The sequence below is a fragment of the Bubalus kerabau genome, chromosome 9 (genome assembly GCF_029407905.1).
Source record: "Bubalus kerabau isolate K-KA32 ecotype Philippines breed swamp buffalo chromosome 9, PCC_UOA_SB_1v2, whole genome shotgun sequence".
In the NCBI taxonomy this organism is placed as follows: domain Eukaryota; kingdom Metazoa; phylum Chordata; class Mammalia; order Artiodactyla; family Bovidae; genus Bubalus; species Bubalus kerabau.
In genome coordinates, this window is record NC_073632.1 from 96,270,838 (window position 1) to 96,296,219 (window position 25,382).

The 25,382-nt window shown below is 41.0% G+C and overlaps 1 protein-coding gene across 6 annotated transcripts in view; it reads left to right on the forward strand.

Annotated features, from left to right (window-relative positions):
• MTHFD1L (methylenetetrahydrofolate dehydrogenase (NADP+ dependent) 1 like) overlaps positions 1-25,382 on the forward strand; it is a 181,159-nt gene that overhangs the window by 34,170 nt on the left and 121,607 nt on the right. For 5 of the 6 annotated variants that reach the window (XM_055535959.1, XM_055535962.1, XM_055535961.1 and 2 more), the window contains exons 9-16: positions 4,071-4,159; positions 4,433-4,530; positions 7,261-7,434; positions 15,349-15,485; positions 17,805-17,851; positions 21,524-21,631; positions 22,476-22,550; positions 24,318-24,420. In XM_055535959.1, coding sequence (XP_055391934.1) covers positions 4,071-4,159; positions 4,433-4,530; positions 7,261-7,434; positions 15,349-15,485; positions 17,805-17,851; positions 21,524-21,631; positions 22,476-22,550; positions 24,318-24,420 — 831 coding nt within the window. Of the gene's footprint in view, positions 1-4,070; positions 4,160-4,432; positions 4,531-7,260; positions 7,435-9,118; positions 10,298-15,348; positions 15,486-17,804; positions 17,852-21,523; positions 21,632-22,475; positions 22,551-24,317; positions 24,421-25,382 lie in introns of those variants that run through there. The other variant, XM_055535964.1, reaches the window with a different exon arrangement.

The window sequence follows — 25,382 nt, forward strand, 5'->3', positions numbered from 1 at the left end:
ATGAGTGACTAAAAATGGATTCAGAATTATCCTATGGTTACAGTTTTAAGTTAGTTTCAGATAAAAAGACATTTCCTTAAACTTGTTCTCCACTAAAAAAAAAACAGGGCTGACGAGGCAGAGGCAAAGATGAAAAAATACTATGCTGATTAAACAGATGAACGTTTTCCAGTCGGCACTATTTATAATAGCATTTCATTTCTCAGTAGTCAGAAGTTTTTGTTTTAACAACTTTGATTAGTATGAGAATTTAATCTCTGAATAAATTGAAGAAAGGCTTTTTCCCTCTTTTATATATAATTTTCCACTTGAAGCAAGCAAAGACCTTTCTCAAGCATTATTAAAGAGAAAGTTGCTTTTATTTCAACTTAAGAGAAAAAGAATGTTTAATATACTTATGACTGGGTGAAGGCAGGGCTTTATAATGAAATTTTCCTGGTCATCTTAATGGTACAGGGTTCCCCTTCCCCCCCCTTGTAAAAATAGATGGGATGGGGTGATTTATGATGAGGTAATTCTATAGGGGCATTTTATTGAATACGTAATCCCCAGAGAGATTTTCATGATGGCTGATAGCCCAGAGGCAGTGCTTGGAAAACAATTACACCTAACTTGTTGGATTGGGTCCCTCTTCTGTGGCATGAGTCTCATGTTTAGATTGAAAACAGGACCATAGCAGGGTTCAGTTGTCTAGGTACAAGAATTTTATTTTCTAAAACATTATTTCAAATGAAAGAAATGGGCTCTGATTTTGTAATGCTCTGCATGCTAAGGGTCAAAATTCATCCTCAGCAAAAACCACTGTGTACCTAATATTCAGACTTAGTTTCTGATGTACCAAATGAGATAAAAGAGATACTAATCTGGGGCCCAGAGAAGAGTGTCAAAATAGAAACTTAATGGGTCAGAGTAGTTCAGAGAGAGCATCATTTGAAGCAAACGTGATTCTATAGAGTGGAGTCAGGGGGCTACATCCCAGGACTCAGGCTAATTAGAGTTGCTAAGAGTCCCAAAGCAGCTCCTGCTTGAAAAGGGACCTTCTGATTTCCAAGGAAACTATTATAACACCTTAGCCTTAAATTTTCTCATTGTGGCAAGTTTGGTTACTGTAAGAAAAATGGTAAGTGAAAGGCCATCTTTTAAAGGGATTCACTGACTTGTCCCTGGAGGAAGGAGCTGTGAGTTAATGAGGAGTGTTAGTGGGAAATGAAAAGAGCCATTTGGTTTGAGAGCCCTGCTGGACTTACGAGTGTGGACAGCCCTCCGGGTGGGGCCTGGCCTCAACATAGGCAGCGGGGGTGGTGAGGTAATGATTTCCTGTTTTGGGTCTCCAAGAAATTTATTAACCATGTATTCTAGATTCCCCGAGTTACCATCTTAATTGCTTCAGTTTCTCCAGATTCAGAACTGTCCATTCCATTTTAAGATTGCACTGATTCCTGCTACAAAAGCAGCCCAGTGGTTTTGATATAAAAGGTTGGAAGTATACCATAGGAAAGAAAAAAAGAGCTTCTGACTCAGTCAACTTGAGATATCCATCTTAGATTTTTTTCCCATTTAAAAATTATACTTCATTTTATTGGCTGGAATATAGTAGAAGGAAAAGCAAATAATACACTAAAGCATTACTAAAATTCAGATAACTTTCTTTAAAATGAGAAATGTTGGTTCCTACAAGAGTCTTCTAAAGTTTGAGATATACGTGTCTTTTGTGTTGTCTTTTAAACTCTTACTTGATTTTAGCTGCGTTCTATTGTATGCTGCTGCTGCTGCTGCTGCTAAGTCGCTTCAGTCGTGTCCGACTCTGTGCAACCCCATAGATGGCAGCCCACCAGGCTCCCCCATCCCTGGGATTCTCTGGGCAAGAACACTGGAGTAGGTTGCCATTTCCTTCTCCATATTGTATGCTAGACAGTAGCTAAGAGTGTGAAATTGTGCACTGTGTAATTCTATAGGTGAAGTAATCTTCATTCACATGGGTATTCCTAATTAGACTCCTGGAACATCCATTTATAAGTTGAATGCAACTTTTTCTCATTTCCCCATCATTTAAAGGTAGAGGTAAGAATGAGGGAAGCATATTTCTTTTCCACAGGGGTTGGATAAGACCTTTAGATCAGATCTCTAGTGGTTCCAACAAAACAGGTCTTTCTCATTCTCTAGACTCTTGGCTTTTGCCTAAGTATGATGTATAAAACTGAAGTGTTGCTAATCTCTTTAAACAATACATGAGGGATATGATTTTCTAACACCCTTAATACATTTGACAAGAGAACATCACAAACACTTACGTGTTATGTGCTCTTTCTTGCAAAGGACTGTCAGGAAAATGGATAAATTTAAGAGTAGAGTGATCGTCTCTTACTTCAAAAAGTTTACTGTTAACAGCATAGACTAAAGCATTTTTACATGTCTGTTTACATTTCACAGACTTCCTAAGTGCCAACCACAGTAGAATTCTTATAAAATGCTTCTCTGTATTTTGAAATCCAGGTAATCCTCAAACTTAATATCCTAAAATATAATGTCTCCGTTTTTTTAAAAACATTTTATTTGGTTGCAGCACTTGGGATCTTTAGTTGGGGCACGCGAACTCTTGGTTATGGCATACGGGATCTACTTCCTGACCAGGGATTGAACCTGGGCCCCCTGCATTGGGAGCTCAGAGTCTTAGCCACTGGATCATTGAAGGAAATCCTCATCTCTCAGCTTTGATGGAGAATCGGCTCTGTCTTTTTTGTTTGTTTGTTTTTAATAATTTCATTTATTTATTTCATTTGGGCTGTGCTGGGTCTTTGTTGCTATGCAGGCTTCCCTCTAATTGCAGCAAGTGGGGACTACTCTGTAGTTGCAAAGAGCGAGCACCTTATTGTGGTGGCTTCCCTTGTTGCAGAGCACGGGCTCTAGGGCGCATGGGCTGCAGCAGTTGTGGTTCCAGGGCTCTGGAGCACAGGCTCAGTTGTTGTGGAAAATGGGTTTAGTTGCTTCACGCATGGCGTGTGGGATCTTCTGGGACCACGGATTGAACCTGTGTCTCCTGCACTTGGCACACAGATTCTTTACCTCTGAGCCCGGCTCTGTCACTTTTAGGACAAGGATTTTACAAAGCCTGATCTGTCACACAGCACTTTACCTGGGCTTATCCTATAGGCATTTATATCTTCCTTTTTGTTCTTGACCAACTTAGATAGCATATTAAAAAGCAGAGACATTACTTTGCCAACAAAGGTCCGTCTAGTCAAGGCTATGGTTTTTCCTGTGGTCATGTATGGATGTGAGAGTTGGACTGTGAAGAAAGCTGAGCGCCAAAGAATTGATGCTTTTGAACTGTGGTGTTGGAGAAGACTCTTGAGAGTCCCTTGCGCTGCAAGGAGATCCAACCAGTCCATCCTAAAGGAGATCAGTCCTGGGTGTTCATTGGAAGGACTGATGCTAAAGCTGAAACTCCGATACTTTGGCCACCTCATGCAAAGAGTTGACTCATTGAAAAAGACCCTGATACCTGGAGGGATTGGGGGCAGGATGAGAAGGGGACGACAGAGGATGAGATGGCTGGATGGCATCACTGACTCGATGGACATGAGTTTGAGTAAACTTCTGGAGCTGGTGATGGACAGGGAGGCCTGGCGTGCTGCAATTCATGGGGTCACAAAGAGTCGGACACAACTGAGCGACTGAACTGAACTGAATCATACATGGAATTGCTTTGACTTTAGATGTATTGTTTAAATATCCATATAATGTGCCAGGCACTTTACATACCATATCACATTCAGTTCTCACAAAACTCTGTAAGGTTGAACAACATTAATTAACAAGCCCAAAGTCACAATTGCCAGTAAGAGATAGAGGCAAGATTTTAATCCAGTCAAACTCTAAATCTGTGGCCCAATTGGGAGCCCCAAGGCTATGCCAGGACCCAGCTGGTGACCTACTACCTGTAGCTGTGCCATGACATGCTTACTTCCTTGGTTGAAAATGAGAACGTCATTCATCATCCTGGCATTTTACAGGGAAAAAACAGTAGGCTACAGATGACATTATGCTGAAAGTATTTTTTCTTTCCCCAGGGAAGGCTGCATGCGTTTCTTCTGGTGTCCATGGTATTAGTCCCATCGCCGAAGATGTGAGTCTCCTTGCTGCTGCTCTGCGGATTCAGGTTTGTCTGACCCAGTTATTTGAGAATTTTTGAGTTAATGAATACAAAGTTTTTAAAATAGTACTTGGATCTCACATTTTCTTTTTTTAAGAAAAACTTACACATTTAATTACATGTGAGTAAAATTACTCCTCCCACTTGGATTATTTTGCAACTTTTGTTCCTTTCCATGACACAGTATCCCTGAATGATGCTTGGTATTTTCATAGTGTAGATACGTAAGCCATCAGCTTTTACTTGTCTAACACCCTTTCCTTCCTACCCCTATTAAAGAACATGGTCAGCAGTGGAAGGAGATGGCTCCGTGAGCAGCAGCACCGCAGATGGAGACTTCACTGCTTGAAACTTCAGCCTCTGTCCCCTGTACCAAGGTATTTGTTTATGACATCAGCTCACCTTAGATACCCAAAGTTATCCATCGGATGGGGGCAAAACTCATGGTCTTACAGCTTTGATGGTAGATAGCGTTCTCTAATCAAATTGCTGCACTGTTTTTTCTGTCCTTTAATTCCTCCAAAATTAAATAATAGTGAGCATGTTTACCATATTCTATCAATTCTAAGATGTAGATTTTTTTAATACCTCTGAAATCAGCATGCACCGTCCTATCAAAGATGTATCTTGTGTTCAGTGGTAGTGTTTTTTCTTAAAATAATGGTACCTTAGATTTGACAAAATATGGTACTTTTTGGAATATGCTTTTCAGTGTCAGAGATGCCCAACACACACAGTCAGCTTGGTCTGAAGGGCCTTGTAGGTTTATTTATTGGGGGTAAATGACCAACCAAACCAATCACTATTCCACGTGGGAGTGTAGCTCCGCTTTGTTCAGAACATGATGGTATCTGCTCTCTGATAGGACACTCTGGGACAGTCCAGATGGATATTTTCTTGAGTGATAGTTAATGAAGTGAAAGCTACATATTCCCTCTGTATGAATTTGGAAATGCAAACTGCGGGACAGTCTCAGCATGTGATTTTAGAACAGTTCATTAGATAAGCTATCTCAGCCAGATAGATGACAGATGCATTTTCCAGCCTCATAGTGAATCCCCTATGGTTGCCCCTCTATTACTGAATTGGCCCAACCCCCTTCCTGCAGGGGCACCCTTAAGGCCAGCGATTAAACAGGTGATCCTGCCTGCCATCTTGGAATACACAGAACATAAGCGATAACACCACCAGGAACTGACTCATTTTTCACTTGATAACCAGTTGCTTTTCAGAACTGACCTGTTTCCTTGGGTCACAGCCAACCACTATGATTCGATTATACCCACCAGGCTGGTGAAACCCTCCAAGCTATGTTTTCACTCCTCAAATAGACTAAACATTTTAGTCATCTGGTTCATTAATACCTAAATTCCAAGGAATGTTCTTTGTCATAATCATCCCTATATTCGTGCTGTTTCATAAAATATTTCTTGATTACTTATTTTGTTATCACACCTTCATTTTTAGAAGTCAATGAATAAATTCTGTTCTCAGAGAGCTTAGAAAAAAAATTGAGAAGAACTCGGCCAAATTGTGTACCAAAGTCTTTGTACAAATCCAAATAAATCCACTTGGAGGGGAAAAGCCCTTAAATTGCTTAAGCAAATCTGACTTCTAGAGCCACTGGGGAAAGAAAGTCAGGCTGAGTAGTTTATAAATCACTCAGAAAATCAGAATGATGTCACCGTCACTCTTCAGCTAGTGAAGAGAAAACCTGGGAGATATTCCAAGAGTAGCCTATTCAATTTAGGAGGTTGTGGGAGGAGAGAGACAGAAAAAAAGGTATAGCCAGGAGGGTAAAATGAAGTGGGACCATGGACAGTAAAGCAGGGAGGAGAACCGGAAAGGAAAAAGGGATCTGGAGGAGAGGTTAGATGTGTGTGTAGTCACTCGGTCATGTCTGACTCTTGGTGACCCCATGGACTCTAGCCCACCAGGCTCCTCTATCCATGGAATTCTCCAGGCAAAAATACTGCAGTGGGTTGCCATATCCTTCTCCAGGAGATCTTCCCCACTCAGGGCTCAAACCTGGTTCTCCTGTACTGTGGGCAGATTCTTTACTGTCTGAGCAACCTACCTTGCTGCAGTCACAGAGCTCCACCCACATCCCGGCCAAGACACCCTTCCCCCTCTCCAGCTCAAGTGTGTGTTGGAAGTAGCTTTATTGTGACTTCTTGCACAAAGGTCAGATTTCACGGGTCATAGAGGAGAACACGAGATAATATGAGGACTGAGAGTAGATTGTCTGCAGTAGCAACAGAAAAAAATAGAGCCTGCCAATGGAGAGACCGCTGTGCCCCAGAATTGGGGCTCCAGGACCAATCAGGAGACAGCTGCACCATCAGACGTCAGCCCCCCAGACTAAGTCACAGACAGGTGGATTGGACAAACTCCCGATAAGAGAAGCAGCTGAGCTCAGGAGCCTTCTGAGAAGCTGAGCACATGCTGATTTCCGTAGCATTCCTGTTGAGATGAGCGACAACGTGTGCATCATTGTTTGCCCAGCGACACTCCGGAGTTCCTAAAATTTCCTGTCTCTGAAGTTGAGCTTCAGGGCACTAGCTCCATTTACCGACAGTTATGTAATTAATGAAATATTTTGAAATGCAGTTTTGGACTTGAACTAGGGAAGCGATAGGAAAAGTATGGACACAGATGAAACACAAGAGCATTTCCACATATTTGAATTGCCAAGAGACACATGTGGCTAGCCCAGTAGGAAAGCATTATGCAATAAGCCCTGTATTCCTGGTTGAAGAATTCAGCGATGACCCATAGAAGACCCTGTGCTCTAATCATGGTATTATCTTTAAGGGTGGCCTTTGGGCACATTGTAATATGCCGTCTCCTTTCCTATGACAGAGGTGTATCCTTATACCTGGGCAGAAGTTTAGAATTATGAGTTTTGGAGTTGTTTCTCTGTCTAAAAGGAATGTACTGTTTTCTCATGTACTTTAATTGTTAGCAGTTGCACATAATCCTACTTGGCGAAGAGGACCACAAGGCATTTGATTTAATTGTTGGCGTGGTGGGTGGATGTTTTCTACACTAGCAGCAACCACCTAAGCTGAGCAGACTCTCTTACCTCTTCTATTCCCCCCACCCAGTGATATCGAGATTTCAAGAGCACAGACTCCAAAAGCTGTGGAGATCCTTGCCAAGGAGATAGGATTGCTTGCAGATGAAATTGAAATCTATGGCAAAAGCAAAGCCAAAGTACGTTTGTCCTTGCTGGAAAGGTTAAAGGATCAAGCAGATGGAAAATACGTCTTGGTTGCTGGGTAAGAGCTATTTTTTAAATCTCTGTCACTAAGAATTCACGTTTGTAAAACTCTGTGCCCTATTTATATCACCACACCCCTCCAATCCATCCTCTTCTCCAACTTGACATTATTTTATCCATTTCACTTGGTACTCCTTCATTTGATGTGAGATAAGTTTTTATTTTCAGTGCAAACCAAATGAGCCCCCTCCACAGAATGTAAAGTGTAATGAGTTCCTAATCCAGGGCTTGGCTTTCTGTTTCTCATATTGTGTTTTGATCACCCTAGTTCTGCCTTGAATTTTTCATTTTGCTTTTCATGATTAAAATCAAAGTAAGAATTGAAAGTAAAAATATTTTGAGCTGAACAGTGTGCTTTTGGGGTTTCTCCTTAGAAATAACATTGAAAAATGAACAGATACTTGTGTGAGATGTCAGATTTTTCAGTTAGTAACCTTAATATTTATGATTTTGCATTATAAAAACTCATTTCTCTTTCTTGCATTTCAGAATTAATGTTGGGTTGTTTACATTTATGTCACTCATTTTATAAAAGGCAAATGCGTGGTTTTCTTGAGAAGGAGTATTGGCTTTATCTTGCCTCTTTAAAAAAAAAATAATACATTCACCAGCTGAAGAACAATAGAAAACAAGGGATTTCAAATATTTATTTAATGTGACCTGAGGGAACATCAGGAGACCATATAAATTCCTTTGTTGTCTTGAAATGTCATTGCATTGACTTACTAATGATATATAGGCCAAGGTTTGGGGCACAAAGCCTTATTTATTAACAGGAAGAGACATTTCTGTTATAACTGGACTTGACTCATAGTTGAGTTGTTTTTTTACATATCTAATTATTCATGTAAGTGCTCTCTTTTTCTGGTTATAAAAATCATGCATACTTGTAAAATTTGAAAAATACAGAAAGTTATAAACAAGAAAGTATAAACAGCTGTTCACATTTGAGACCGTCTTGACACAGATGCCGTCCGTCATAAATGCAGTCATGCTGCACACGCTGTTCTATAAGCAAGCAGATTATTAACAGTATGTTGTGTACCTGTCTCCATGTGAGTCAGCGTAGAGCTCTGTTATCCTTTTGCATGACTGCATGACATGCTACTGCTCACATCCAGGTTCTTCAGCGTGCTGGGGGATGGGACTGGTGGTAATGGTGGTAAAAGTACCTGGCATGAGGGTGGGTTCCATTTTACAGTCTTCCCAGCATTGAGAAGTGCAGCTATGGCTCAGCCACTGATAATACAGCATGTTTCTAATTCTTTGAGTGTGTTGAGGCAGAAAAAAAGGTCTGAAAATATCATAGAGATGTCCCATAATTTATTTAAGCAGTTCTCTGTTGACGGGGTCTTAAATTGTTTCCCATTTTTGGCCATTATAAACAGCGCTGAAATTAACAACCATGGGCATGCATCTTTGTACTTTTATCCAATGATGTTCTCAGGAAAAAAATTCCTGGAGATGAACTCAATTTTTCATTCCTGCAAATAGAGATAAAAGTACAAATAAAGCAAGATAGCATCCTTAGTATCACCTCTTTAATGGAAGAGTGATTTCTTTATTTTCTTCCTCTGCTTCCTTCAGCCTCCCACCTCCTTGTGCTCTTCTCAGTCTTCTTTGGTTGTTGTTTTCTTGAAGGGATGGAAGGCTAGAGTCATTCAATGACTGTGTTTTCTTAGGGATTCATACCTTGCTGCAGCTCCTCGATTTTGTGGCTTAAACCTGTCAGGCTTCCAGACTCACGACAGCTAGATTCCCAATCCTAGGGGATCCTCTCCAACCTAGGAACCCCAACCCTGATGTCCCCTTAACTGAGCTTCAGGAAACCTCTTCGACAGCAGCTGTTGGCCCCATCGGAGGCACCCTCTGGAGCAGATCTGTGGAAGGAGCCAGCTGACTTGGGGGGACTCCTGGGTCCAAGATTTTGGAGTTAATATCTAGTCATCGTTGCTTTTCTGGAAGTGTGCTTGATAACGAGTTTGTTTACAATGAATACATTAACTCTTAGACATGAAAAGCGAAAGTTGCACAGTCGTGTTCAACTCTTTGAGATCCCATGGACTGTAGCCTCTTTCATGGAATTCTCCAGGCAAGAATGCTGGAGTGGGTTGCCATTTCCTTCTCCAGGGGATCTTCCTAACTCAGGGATCAAACCCGGGTCTGCTGCATTGCTGGCAGATTCTTTACCAACTGAGTCACTAGGGAAGCCCTATTAGACATGAAGAACTTCCAAAACAAATTGAGCATCTTATCCACATATTTGTCATCCCTTCTCCCAGGCTTTAAGTGCTCTTGGTAGGCAGGTTTGCTGGTTTTTTTCACCGTGCTTAAGAGAGGAGGGATTAAGAAAACTCAGGAGGATGCAGTCTCAGTTTATGAAGGAGGAATCAGGCAGCCATTTTCCACATGGAGTGGCTCTGTTTTGAGCTTGTCAGCATTGGAAATAAAAGCACAAATCTAGACAAGACCCTGCCCCTCACTGGGAACACAGAATTGATATTTCTTGAAACAAAGCCTCTGGTGGTATCATTATCAGATTCCTAACTTGAAGTCACACCATCAAGGCCTCCAGCCACATGCCGGAGAGTGCCCACCAGCCTGGCCATCTAGGATTGTCGCTGCATGTTGGCCCATAACCAGTAGAGTGTTGTTCCGCACTGACTCTGCTGGCCCTTATGTGTGTCACTGAGCTGAAGAAGACTGGCTGCTACGTTGTACATGGAAGTGAAAATTAAACCCGAATTCTCAAGTAGAGATTTAACCCCAAGAGATCAACAGTTCTTTTTCTGAAACGGTGATATAAATTCCCTTACAGACCTATGAAGGAACGAAAATCCAATTGTATTCCTTTCACCTGCATTAAAAAATGAGTGTAGGACTTTGAGATGTATATATGCATCGGTCACAGAGTTTGATGGTTTTTAGAAAATAAATACCTCACTACATTCTATAAGACAGGAAGGAATAAACTCCCCTCACCAACTCAACAAGGGGTATCTTCTTAAGTGTATAAACTGCCTTTGTTATCTAATCTTTTAATAGCTGCATGTTAGAAATCAGTTTAAAACAGCAAGACAGTAATTTTATTTGTAGTCTAAAATGAAAACGTCATTTGAAATAAAATCATCTTTAATTTTGGTCAGGTAATGATGGAAAAGTGACATTATCAAGCCATTATACACATGGTTGCAGCTTCTTTAGAAAAAAATTACCCATCCATTAAGTGGAGAATTTTTTTCCTTTTCCTGAAAGGTATTTTTTTTTTATCTGAAAATTACTTTGTTCCATCGACTAAAAATTTAGCGTAAAGAAAAGTTAAAAGGAGAAGACAATCTCTCATTACTCAGAAGTATTCAAAATTTTTACATTTTCTTCCAGAATTTTATCTCTGCTTCTATCTTTTTTTACACATTGAAGTCATGTCATAAATACTGTTTTGTGTCCTGCTTTTATCCCTGAATACTGTCTTTTCTCATGCTTTAGAAAAATTCAAATACCCAAGTAATTTTTCAATAGACCTAAATAACAAATATTTGTTATTGTACACTTGAATTCATGTACAAATGTGATTTAAATATATCAACAGTGGGATTAAAATATAAAACCGTGGGATTAAAAAAATCTTCTACTATTAATAACCCAAATGCAAAACAGATTAATTCGTTTTTAAAAGCTATCCTTCAAACTTTTGTATTTTTTATTCCGTCAGAATCATCTGTATTTCATCAGCTACACTTCACATGGTATTTACACCTACACATCACTTTATTTGCTCGGCCTGACAAAATGAAAAGTATTGGGAATTGTTCAGGGAAAAATGCCAAAAGAATCTTAGGGGCTCTTGAGTTTTACATATTTTCCCAGTTACACTAATGAAAAGGAATTTGTTTGAGAACTTGACTCGGAGTGCAGCTGCAGGGCGTTGAAAGTGTATGGGTTTCCATCCGTCCTTCACTGATTTCCATACAGAAGTTTTTAGAATTTCTCTGAATCGCGTGGACTGAGCATGTCAAATCTGTGAATACGCTGAATTTCACATTAAAGAAAACTTTTCACATCACTATTTTTTTCCTCTAGAGTGCTAAATGGCTGATTTGATTTTATTTATCTTTTAATGCTTCAAACAATTTTGGTCAGTGTCAAAATAACTCGATTGACTTTTCTAAAGTTTCAGTTTTCTGCTTTGGGTATCTATTTAAAGATCTGTGAGTTTTTCTTCTGTTCGCATGGCTTGCAGAGCAGAACAGAATATTTAGAAGCAACCAGGGACTTTGAACTGTTGGCCTCAGTCAATTGTGATGGGAAACACAACCAAGTGAACCACGGTTACCCATTTTTATCATTAGGTTTAAAAAGGTTTTTAAAAAACCTTCCAAATCCTGCCCATGCCTGGGATGAGCGATACATATTCAAATCCTCTTTAAGCAAAGATCTTTGGAGTTCACGGTTCAACCCATGGCTAATGGCAATAATACTGTCCAACAGGATTCTAGATCTCAAGAAACGGATCAATTTTATGACTTCTTTCTGCATAAGCAATCTCTTTGACCTTTGAGTAAATGGTAAGCTTCTTTTAGTATGAGTCCAAAATGTCACAAGGACTTTCCAGGTGACTCAGTGGTAAAAAGACTCTGCCTGCCAAGCAGAAGGTGCAGTTTGATTCCTGGATCAGGAAGATTCCCCTTGAGAAGGAAACAGCAACCCACTCTAGTATTTTTGCCTGGCAAATCCCATGGACAAAGGACCCTGGTGGACTACGGTCCATGGGATCTCAGATTTGGACCTGACTTAGCGACGAAACAACAACAAATTGTCACAGAGTACTTTAGTTCATTGTTTACCGGTAGTTGACAATGAATAACATTTTGTCTTGGGAAAGGTGTCATTTCTTTTCCTAATATGTTTTGCTCATCTGTGCTTGGACGCGTGACAGAAATGCAGTAGAAATAGTCCTTCACTTCAGCACACTTGTAGTAATAATGCCCTCAGAAAAGTTAGAGAATAAGCACAAAATGATTCCTGGGGGAAGTGGTGAATCTCCTGGGAGGAGAAGAGGAAGATAATGAAGCAAACCCACAGTTCCATCTCCATAAAGGAAGAAAAGGAAATTAGGTTAACATGGCGCTTGTTCTTTCCTAAGTCAACTGAGTCATTGGGAACCTGAGCTAAAGATCGTGAGACAACAATTAAGCCAAATTTTGATGCCAAATGTAGGAATGAGGCAAAATAAAATTTTTATTGTAACCCTCTTTTGATTGCTCCCCATAAATACTTCCTACTTTCTGGTTTTCCTGAATTGTATTAGTTGGCAGAACACGAAGCAGTCCTGTGTTTCTAATTAAGAGTTGGATGGTTAGCTGAAGCTTTTGGGAGGTCATCTCTGGGCGTGTCTGCTTTTGGCTCTCTCCAGCAGCGATGTGAGTTATCCTTGGGGATGAAAATATAATCCTTCATGTGACATATTTAAGTCAAGCCTGTATTCAAGTAAAGCCCGTATTCCTTTGCAGGCCATAAAGGCCACTGGAGTACTTAACCCACCCTATGTGTGACCTGCATTTTCTTGAAGATCATGACGCCTGTGGCTTTTGGCTGGAGCTCTGCTTCTCCGAGCAACATTCCGGTGGGCTCACCAGCTTATGTTGTTGCTAAATCAAGTGACTGATTATCACTGGACCACATATGAGGCTGTGGCCACTTGCTTGGTTCCCCTGTCCCACCTGTGTCTCCTGTCAAGGCTTCCTGATCATTCTTAATTTCCTTTTGCTCTTTTCTTCTAACTGTTCCCCTAGAGACAGTGTTCTTAACAATTCTGTCTTTATCCCTTTTGTGCTTTGTTCACTGAGTGATCATCCCCATTCCCATGCTTTATATGACTCATTGTCAATAACAACTTCTATCCGTAGAGATAACCTAGTGAAATCAAACCATTTGCCTGGATTTAATTTCCTGGTTTATTAATCTGTGTGGCCTTGAGCAGGTTGCTTAAAATTGCTGTGCCCCAGTGTCCTCATTTATCAAATGAAGATAAAAAGTAACCCAGTAAATATAAAGCAGAGGACCTAGGATATGAATTACCCCAAACTGACTCACTTTTATCTGACTAACACTTATTCATTTGTCAGGTCTCAGATATCACTTCCTCCAGGAAGTCTTTCTTGATGTCCCAAATCTAATTAGATCATCCTTCCATGTACTCTCAAAATACAGTCTTATTGCCGTTTCCCCTGTCTCAGCATTTCTCAAATTCATTGTAATTGCCAGTTTAGCTCTTCATATCTCCCATCAGCTATGGGGCTTCCTGCTAGCTCAGACAGTAAAGAATCTGCCTGCAATGCAGGAGAACCAAGTTTGATCCCTAGGTTGGGGAAAATCCTCTGGAGAAGGGAATGGCGACTCACAGTATTCTTGCCTGGAGAATCCCACAGACAGCAGAGTCTAGTGGGCTACAGTTTGTGGGTTCTCAAAGAGTCAGACGTGGCTGAGCAACTAACACTACACTACTACCATCTCCCATTGGCTGTAAGCTCTGTGAGGTCAGCAGTGGAGTCCACCACGGTTATCATTGTGTCCCCAGGGTCTAATAACCTGGACTTAGTGCTACTCAAGATGTATTTGCTGAAAGAGTGATTGTATAGCCGTGGTAGTCTAAAATAGTTGCATTGCTTCTTTGTGATCACATGGCTGCATTTTGTAGGTCAGAAAACTCTGCCGTCAGTTTTGTTGTGGTTGACTGTCCTAGACAATTCAGCTCATACCCTCTAACTCATAGAAGACTAAACTGTAAGCCCAAAGAAGTGTTTTAAAAACTTGTAGCACTGAATGGAGGAGCCTGGTAGGCTGCGGTCCATGGGGTCGCTAAGAGTCAGACACGACTGAGCGACTTCACTTTCACTTCTCACTTTCATGCATTGGAGAAGGAAATGGCCACCCACTCCAGTGTTCTTGCCTGGAGAATCCCAGGGACGGGGAAGCCTGGTGGGCTGCCGTCTGTGGGGCCGCACAGAGTCGGACACGACTGAAGTGACTCAGCAGCAGCAGCAGCACTGATGAGTATAGGCTAAGGAGCAATTTCATGGGTCTTTTCTTGGGACTGTAATACTCGCCTGTCCTGTTTCTTATACTGTGATGTTGTGAACGTGTGATGCTTGGCTTTTTAGGGTGTGTGCTCAACGGTGAGCCCCCAGAGCAGAGGTGACCGCCTTAGTGTGTTTAGGGGATGTGGACTTATTCCTTCTAAATATTTGAGGGGTTGTTGTTTGGAAGGGGAGCAGGCTAAGTGTGTCTGTAGGAATGCTAACTTCTCTGCTTTAGGACAAAGAACTTGTCTAATTGGAAAAGTTATCAGGAAGTGAATGGGCCACCCTGGAGGTAATGAGCCTCCAGCCTGGTTTGTGTTCAAACATGGCTAGAAAAGCCACGGACACGATGGCAAGAAGGAGACAGATGAGTGGGGACATTAGAATCCTATCTAATGGACAAGTCTGGCCCCACCTCACCATGTATGGACCATTGACTTAGGCTTGGTGCCCACATAACATCCTCAGTAAATGGACCTGGAAGAACAAATGCCAAATTATCCATCAGCAAGAAATGACATCAGCTTAATTATTAAATCACTTTGATAGATACGTTTATGCCATTTCCTGAAGTTGATAATGTTATTGGCACTACTGCTAAATAACTTTTCTTAATTGGCTCTTTTGGTACAGATGTGTCCGTATCTTGACTTTTAAGTGTGGATTTTGTGATGTAAGTGAACCACAAAGGTCCAAGGAAGTTGAGTGATTGAGGGATTTTGGCATGGCCTGGTCTCTACTGGTCTCCTTCAATTTGGTTCTTGTACCATAGATTGATTTTGCATAGGTTGTCTAGAAAACATTATTAAAGTTACTGTTTTTTCCCAAATCAGGATCACACCCACCCCTCTCGGAGAAGGAAAAAGTACGGTTACAGTTGGGCTTGTACAGGCATTGACTGCGCACCTGAACGTCAACTCCTTTGCCTGTCTCAGGCAGCCTTCTCAAGGACCGACTTTCGGAGTTAAAGGTAATTTATCTAACAGCTAGTATATACATTGGAAAAGACCCTGATACTGGGAAAGATTGAGGGGAGAAGGAGGAGGGGACAGAGGATGAGCTGGTTGGATGGCATCATTGATTGAGTGGACATGAGGTAGAGCAAACTCTGGGAGACAGCGAAGGACAGGGAAGCCTGGCGTGCCACAGTCCATGGGGTGGCAGAGTCAGACGCTGAGCAACTGCACAGCAACAACAATAAATACCTTTCAGAGCAAAATTCATCACCAGCAAATGTAGAACCAGCAAATTTCGTCCCTACAAGCACGCCCCACTCCCCAATGCACTACCCTGCACTCGGTAGGTGGAGGTCTCCTGGACTTGGTCCTCCCACCAAGAGAGCTGCAAGGGGAGGTCTGAGTGGAGCTCCCCAGGAAACCCATCCCCTTCCTTCACTCAGACAGTGGTCCATCCAGCTTTTGCTCGGGATTCCAGCCTTGAGCAGAAGCCCTCCATTTCAGCAGGTCCTCCTTTGGTGAGTGGTTTTAAAATGCTGCCATTCATGCCGGTGTTTTATCGTCCCTGCCAAGGTAAAAGGTCTTTCCATCGAAACAGTTAGAGACCCCTAGGTCGGCCCCCAAGCCTCATCTCATCAGAGCTGCCGTGTGGGGCCGCAGGAGCTCTGGAAGCTGACTGTGGACTGGGGCATGAGGTGAAGTTCCTCTGTGGCTGTGGTTGTGCTGTGATCTGGCCCCTACATGTTCACTCGTCTTTTTTCATCGATTTATCATCAATCATTCTTCAGCTCACTTTGTAACAGCATTCATTGCCACAATTCTTGTTCTCAGTACTTTGTGGTTTTTAGCAGTATTATATTTATATTGCTGTTACAAGTATTAATAACTCCTAACTTTAAGTACTCTTAGAATGTCATATTTTATGTAGTGCAGTGAACACTGAACTTGGACAAGAAGGCTGGGGTTTTATTTGGGGCTATTTTCCTTACTGCTGTGTGACCTTTAGCCAGTCATAACCTCTCTGAGCCACAATTGTAAAAGGCATATAGTACTAGGCTTACCAATTTGTTGTGAGGACCAAATAGTATATAAAAATAGGGTAAACTGTAAAATAATAATGCATGCACAAGGTATTGTTTTAGGAAAGAGAAGTCTTTTTAATGTGATAACTTTACTATTTTGAGGGATAAACATGATGATAAATCATATATACTATTAACTAGAATAAACTGATAGAGTCTATAATATGTAAATCTGTTTATCAGGTAGATTTTATTTAGGAAACATTTTTTGGTACTTAAATTCATGCGCATTTTATTTAAAAATTTTTCAAAAATTCTTATTGGAGTGCAGTTGCTTGACAATGCTGTGCTAGTTTCTACTGTCCAGCAAAATGAATCAGCCGTGTATTTACATATATCCCCTCCCTGTTGGACTTCTTTCCAATCAGAGCACCACAGTACGTTGAGTAGAGTTCCCTGAGCTGTACAATATGTTCTCAGTTAGAAAACTAGCATCTATTTTCTACATAGTATCAATAGTGTATATGTGTCAATGCCAATCCCTCAATTCATCCCCCCCGCCCCTTCCCCCTTGGTATCCATACATTTGTTCTCTATGTCTGTGTTTCTGTTTCTGCTTTGTAAACAGGATCGTCTATACCACATGTGCATTTTAGATAAAGCATAGCCACATCTAATAATTAATGAAATAATCCCATATTCGGTGTAACAACATTTGCTATATTATGCTTGTGTGTGCTCTGTGCTTAGTCACTCAGTGGTGTCCGACTCTCTGTGACCCCATGGACTGTAGCCTACCAGACTCCTGTCCATAGGATTCTCCAGGCAAGAATATTGGAGTGGGTTGCCATGCCCTCCTCCAGGGGATTTTCCCAGCCCAGAGATCGAACCCTCGTCTCCTACATTGCAAGCATATTCTTTACTGTTTGAGCCACCACCATGGGAAGCCCATGGATACTGGAGTGGGTAGCCTGTCCCTTCTCCAGGGGATCTTCCTGACCCAGGAATTGAACCGGGGTCTCCTGCACTGCAGGTGAATTCTTTACTAGCTCAACTACCAGGGAAGCCCGTATTATGCTTACCCTCTTCTAAACAAAGAGACCGAAGTCCTTCAATTACAGAGCGGGACATAGGGTGAACATTCCCCCTTTCTGTTCTCCTTTGCCATACCAGTAATGCTTTTCAGTGCCTGTACTTCTTACATCTTGGGGATACATCCCTCCCTGTTGGGTTTGAGGAACCGTTTCCCTGGGGCTCCTATGTAGCTGTACTTGGCAACTCATCTCAAATGCTACCTGCTCTGTTGTTTAGGAGGAGCTGCAGGTGGTGGATATGCCCAGGTCATCCCTATGGAGGAGGTAAGATTTCGAAGAGATATGTGTCTTATCACTGTTTTTCCCTCCTGGAACCTTATAGACCCATAGTACTTTATCCTCCAGCCCAAAGTCCTAAAGGCTTTGAAAACCAGAAATGTTTGCATGACTCATTTGGGAGCAAAACCTGACATTTACTGTTAGGAGCTTCTTGTGGATTTTGTCTATGCTGCTTGTTGTAAATATTCATATATTTTTCTGCAGAAATACTGTTTTTGATTAATGGATGCTGACCTGGACCTTGCTTGGAATGTTTTATAAATAGATTATGTACATCACACTACCTTTCTGCATTCCAAAAAATTCTGAGTCCCAAAACCCACCTCAAGGTTCTGGGTGAGAGGATGCAGAGCTATATCTCCATGTGTTATTCTGCTGAATTCAGGAAGGCTGGACTCTTCACCTCTGGGATTGAGACTGCAAAATCAAATCCAGCCGGACGTCTATATCCCCAGGTTCCACATCCATGGTTTTTAACAGTTGCAGCTTAAAAATAGAAAAAAAAATTTTTTCCAAAAATTCCAAAAAGCAAAACTTGAATTTAATGCACACTGGCAGCTATTTCCATAACGTTTACTTGGTATTGGGTATTTATGATAAGTAGTCTCGTAATGATTTAGATTATACTGGAGGATGTGTGTACATTTGTATACAAATACTACCCTATTGGACATAAGGGACTTTGAGTGTCTGGTTTTTGGTATCTGCGGGAGTCCTGAAACCAATTTCCCATGGAGGGATGACCATAGTTCCAAGGAAGAATGGTCCAAAAGTGGCAATGATGTCAATTCTTTTTTCTCCAAGATCACTTTCTTCCACCCTGAGTAACTCTTGCTGGTCCCCTGGATCTAACCCATGACCAGGTCCCATCAGTTCCACTCTTTGCATCAGTCTCTTGGGTCAGGTCCTAAGAAAACTTCCTAAACCCATGTCTGAGCAGGTTACTTTCCTGCTGTGTTTGTCTCAACAGGGACTCCACCACTGTCTGTCCAGCACAGCACAGCCGGTCCCTGTGTGCCTGTGTTCCTGCTGTCTCCCCAGCCACCCGCCGTCTCAACTTCCCACACACCACACTCTCTCTCTCCACCCTGTCAAGCTCCTTGGATTCCTGCTCTCTTGTCTCTTGGTTCCAAGTCTGGAAGGTTTTTCCCTTCCTTCCCTGCCCTCCCTGCCCAGCTCACACATCCAGTTTCTATTCCATCCATCTGACACATCTTTTCCTTCTCCACGTTTACCTCCCTGTGGTCCCCTGGCCATGGTGGAGCCCATAGGCCTCAGCACTTAGCAGCATGCCCAGCACTAGGGAGTATTTGTTGTTTATGCTGAAGGACAAAAACCTGTCTGTCTGTACTTAGTCACCGAGTTGTGTCCAGCTCTTTGTAACCCCATAGATTACAGCCCGCCAGACTCCTCTGTCCATGGGGTTTCCCAGGCAAAAATACCAAAGGGGTTTGCCATTTCCTCTTCCAGGGATCTTCTCAACCCAGGGATCAAACTCATATCTCCTTCATCTCCTACATGAGCAGGTGGTTTCTTTACCACTGAACCACTTGGAAAGCCTTTTGTTGAAGGAATAGTTGTTTGGTTTTTTTTTTTTTTTTTTTCGTTTGTTTGTTTTAACCCATGGAGATGTCAGCACCATGGAAACTGGAGGGAAATTTTGGCTTGTCTTTAAATATCGGGGGTGGGAATGAGAATGAATAGTCCGAGGTTTTGCAGAAAAGAAGAGCCCTGGGCCCCACATCTGCAGGGGCATGAGTAATATTCACAATCTGGGCATCTTCAGAGTTGGGGCCAGGTTGGGGATGCAGTGTAAGGAATGTAGCCTGGGGAGCAGCTGAGGATTTTGCTGTCGAGGATGGAAATAGCCTTGGTGTTCATTGTCATGTGCCTGTGCCAAATGGAGGTGTAAGGTAGTTAGGGCTATCTTATGATAGCTGAGTAGGTGAAACGCAGGCAGTTTGTTCTTGAATTCAAGGACCTCCAGTGTCTTCTCCGTCTGTCCATCCTCAGCTCTGAGCAGAGTGCCTGCTAGAGTACCTGTATTACTTTTCAGAAATTAATTTCTTTTTAAAAAAAGCTACTTGTATGTGTTTTCAAATGATTGCTTCTTTACAAAAGTGAAAATCTGGAAGCAACTTAAATAAAAAATTTTGTTATATGTGCATGATTATACAGCCCCTGTGAACAGTAGCCATACACAAACAAGATATTTTTTTTCTTTGCTTACTTCTTTATTTTTTTAAATTATGAAAATATGATAGCACATTTACAGGAGACTTGGAAAATATTACAAACTTGGAACAAAGTTACATATAGTTCTACGATGTAGTACAGTTATTTTTTAAGTAGATAAATTAAGGTTTTTAGTTGGAGTTTTAATATCAAACTGTCAAAAATTAATAGAATGAATATACAGAGAAGTAGAAGGATATACTAGACCTGAAAAGCAATATAAACCAATTAAATGTAATTAAGATTTATAAAAATTTTCACACAACAGTAGGATACAAATTTTATCCAAGTTCCATAGGCTGTAAACTAGGAGTCACTGGAACATATTCAGGGACATAACAGCAGGTGCAAAAATTTCATGGTGTGAAGGTATTGAAATCATACAAAGGTTCTCTTAGCAACATAAAGAAATACTGTGTTGTAAAAAAAAAATTAGGGAATTAACATGTGATGCAGTATTATTAACTAAAGTACAGATTTTGTTCAAATTTCACAGAATTTAATGCTAGTCTCCATTATTTATTTTCATACTTCATTCAAGGCTCCAGATCATATTTAATTGCACTGAGCAGCTATAGCTGCATGCAACAAATTTTGATAAATTTTCTTTTCATTTTTCTACTATGACAAATATTTTCTAATTTTCCTTGTTATGGCTTCTTAGATACACCCATTATTTAAAAGTGGACATTTAATTTCCAAATACGTGGGATTTTTAAAGTATCTTTGATATCAATTTCTCATTTTGGTACTATTTTCTCATTTAAAAGCTTTGTTCTCTTCCATCACGCCCTGTATTTTTTCAGTCTTCTGACTTTATTGAAGCTTTCAATGGCTAAGTCAAAGATCTCTCTTCGTAAATGTCACATTGCACTTGAAAATATGTGGGTTGTTTTCAAATATCTTTTGATATTGATCTCTACAATACGCTTTTAAAGAAAGAAGTTAACAGATTACAAATATGCTGATTCTGCATGTAATAATCATGTGTGCACCTAAGATTAGAAGAAAAATAACAGAAATATGAAGTTGTGATGGTGATACATTTTTTTCTCTTTCTTCGGCTGTCACATTTTGTATTTTTCTGTTTCTACTGTGTGTTTTGTTCCCTGCCATATTGCCAAGTACATTTGATATGATATTATTTTCCTAATTATAAAACAGTACATAAAAGTACGTAAAAAAGGAAAGCCAAAATAAGGAAACCAATCATTAACTCCACCAGAATTGTTTCCCTCTTAACCTGAAAAAGGAAGGATTTAAAAGTGGAAAATCCCGACATTGGTTTTTCTGATTTAGGCTAAAACATACCTAACCATTGTAGGGGTGTGTAATTAGCATATTATTTTGTGTATTCAGAAAGCTCTTCAATACTGCAGATGGTTGTTTGAAGCAAGTTAGATGTTTCATATCATTTTCTAGTTCAACCTTCACCTTACTGGGGACATCCACGCCATTACTGCTGCCAATAATTTGCTGGCTGCCGCTATCGACGCGAGGATTTTGCATGAAAACACTCAAACAGATAAGGTGAGACAGGCCCCTTATTGGCCATTTTGGGCATCTTACCCTGGGAGTTCTGGATTAAGGCATTCATGGAAAAACTTTTGGAGTGTCCAAGTTGTCTGAAATCCTATTCAAAATTTTGTGAATTAGATATGTGTCCATCCTTCTCAAGGAGAGAATCTCTACTTCAGTCTGATTCTCAAATGAGTTTCTGACCACTGCCAAGTTAATGGGAGAATTCTACTAGTTGTACTTTTTAAGCCAAATTCTCTTCGTTTTGCCCATAGGTATAATCTCTGGTCTGTACTAAGGGGATTGGAAAGATTCTTTTTAAGATTCCCATGTTAGAGGCAGCTGGTCTCAATGCCCTGTTAAATATGTCAGACCTCCTTTTTGGCTGAGGGTGTACAGTCTGAGATGTAGCTCACACAGGGGACACAGTACCAGATGCTAATTCCTCATAGATGCCAGTTCCTCATAGACATAGGATGTGGATAAAAGTGGGAATTTTTGGCATATTTCACAAAAGTCCTGACATCCTCCAATTAAACCCACTCCCTAGTGAGTTCTTAAAGCTAAAGACAGCTATAGAGATAATTTTTAATTTGCTAGTTAAAAGGCTGTAGATCAAGAAATATATTTTCGTGCAAGCTCTTTACAATGTGCATTATTTCAGATCTAGTTCAGATTTATTAAAATGACAGAACTTAAGTCTAAATTGTTTACATTAGCCAAGAATTTTAATAGGGTCTCTAATCCAAACAGTTTAGTCATAAATGTAATGAACTTTGTCATACTCTGTAAATTGTCCACATTCATGGTTGGCCCTTAAACTTGTGTGAGTTTTGTTTTTGTTTTGTGTTTTTAGGCCCTGTATAATCGACTGGTTCCTTCAGTGAATGGTGTTCGAGAATTTTCAAAAATTCAACTTGCTCGGTTGAAAGTAAGTTTCCAGTTAATGGTTCTTTAACAAAAAAATACCCTGGAAACAAATCAAAAAATTGAAACCAGAAATCTTGAACTTGATTTGAGTTTTGGTTTTCAGATACCTTATACATATATATATATATATATATATATATACACACACATATATAAAGTAGATTTTATATATATATATATATATATATATAAAACTCTTAAAAAGGCAGAACAGTGTAGCAGAGATTGCATGGAAGTAGATGCCTGAGGCCTGGATCCTGCACCAAAAAGCTGGTGAACAAATTAGTTCTCGCTTATAGATGTCAGCTTCTTCATCTATAAAATGAGAGCACCACTTTGCTGAGAACTCTTGTCAACCAACGAATGAGGATGGCCAAGAGTCTTTTCCATAACATGTTTTAACTTTCTAGGGAAGCCTTTGAAAACTCATCTATTTCATTTTTTATTGCAGCAAGATATTAAGGTTGTATTTGTGGATGTGCTCTTAATCCTTATCCATTTTGCCATTTTCTGGTGCTGTTTGCTACTTAACATCCTTCGAATCATGGATTTTCCCCTTGCTTTTTTTCAGAAATGAAAAAATAACTTTAATTTACAACCATTAATTGGTGGAATGGGTTTAAGAAATTTATCGCCTAGCTTCTTACTAAACCAAGTTCAATTTGTTGAGAATACACAATATACTATCCTCAGCAACTCCACCATTTATATAGTTTCTGTTTCCTAATTCTTTTCTTAGACTTTGTTGTTGTCTAGTTGCTAAGTCATGTCAGACTCTTTGCAAACCCATAGACTGTAGCCCACCAGGCTGCTCTGTCCAATGGGATTTCCCAGGCAAGAATACTTGAGTGAGTTTTCATTTGCTTCTCCAGGGGATCTTCCTGACCCAGGGATCAAACCTGCATCTCCTGTATTGGCAGGCACGTTCTTAGCACTGAGCCACCAGGGAAGCCCTAAGAAAGGCTTATCACAATAAATAATAAATTAAGACATGCAGTCTTAGACTGTGTCCCTTAAGCGAAAGTAAAAATGTTTTTCATCCCGAAACCACTCTACTCAGGTTCTTATCCTTCTGGTTAGAGATTAAATTCCACAGTCAGGACTAAGCTCCCAGTATTTCTTCTTAACTTACCAGGGTGGCTGGCATGTGGCAGACACTCTTATATACTATCAAAAAGCACTTTCTTAAAATATTTCCTTTGTAGAAAGAGATGCATTTAAAGTTTTAATTTTTTTTCTAATGGAAATAGAAATTACTTGAAAACATAGACATAAAACTTAAATTATTGGGATTTATATCAGAAAAGAAGAATTAATGAACTCAAGCATCAATTTGATGGACAGTTTTTGCCCCTTCTGAGCACAGCATGAGGTGACCACGTAACCTGAGGTCACGACAGACAATGCAACACTTGTTCTTTGTATATTGTCACCTGCATCATCACCTCTTAAGAGTTTGAGCAAACTCCAGGAGATAGTGAAGGACAGGGAAGCCTGGCGTGCTGCATTCCACGTGGTCGCAAAGAGTAGGACACGACTGAGCGACTAAACAACAATAACAATTACAAATATCCGTGTCTTCCATTTAGGGCGTGTTTGGATTCTGACATTTGTTTATGAGTTGGCCCAACCTGCAATTTACTTGAAGTTCAGCTTAGTTTTTAAAAAGGTGGTCCTAGTTACAGAGGAAGTAAAAGTAGAGACAATTTGATTACATCTTGCTTTCTCTTTCTTCTAAAACCCATCTTATTTTATTCTTAACCACTAGAGACTGGGAATAAATAAGACTGATCCGAATGCACTGACAGAAGAGGAAATGAGGAAATTTGCCCGTCTTGACATCGACCCCTCCACCATCACATGGCAGAGAGGTGGGTGCTGGTGGCCGGATGGGGAGGGTGACACGTCCTCCAGCGGGCGTCCCTCAGTTGATTTCACAAATGCACGATTGTATTTCTTCCACTGTCTTCCCAGCTTGCATTGCACAATCACTCCATTAACTCAGTCACTGTTGTTTGACCAGCCTTTCTCATCCTCATCTCCTAGTTGGGAGAAATAACTGTGCCCTTAGCTCATCCCAATCACTCCGGCTCTACCAATTTCCCAGGAAAAGTACTTTCTTCCTATCTCTTCTCTGCGCTCTTGTCTTCTGTTAGTGGGAGGACTGTCTGTGGCTCCCACTGCCTCTCTACCGGGCAACCCTAATTTTAATTTCTTCCTTTCTCTTCTCTTACCAGCCAGGTCTGAGCCTCTCAGAAATTTCTGTTTTCAGTGAGGAATTTTTTCTCTGAGTATAATGCTTCCAGCCACTGATGAGAATCCTAACACTTGAAATGCGGCATGAAGGGACTTTGGCCCTAGCCTCCCTGTTTCCCTCTTTGCTGTGACATCTCCTCTCCACTGCCACCCCACCCTACTGTCTGCAAGGGTGGGATGTGGGTGGGGTGGGCAGGAAGGCACCGAATGTGGAGTCAGGAGCCTTGAGCAGATGTCTCCCTCGCCACTAACTTAACTGCGTGACCCTGAGCAAAGCACGGAGAAGGCAAGGGCACCCCACTCCAGTACTCTTGCCTGGAAAATCCCATGGACGGAGGAGCCTGGTGGGCTGCAGTCCATGGGGTCACTAAGAGTCGGACACGACTGAGCGACTTTACTTTCACTTTTCACTTTCATGCATTGGAGAAGGAAATGGCAACCCACTCCAGTGTTCTTGCCTGGAGAATCCCAGGGACGGGGGACCCTGGTGGGCTGCCGTCTATGGGGTCGCACGACTGAAGCGACTTAGCAGCAGCAGGGCAAACCCATGCCTGTTCTGGCAAATGGAAATGGAGTC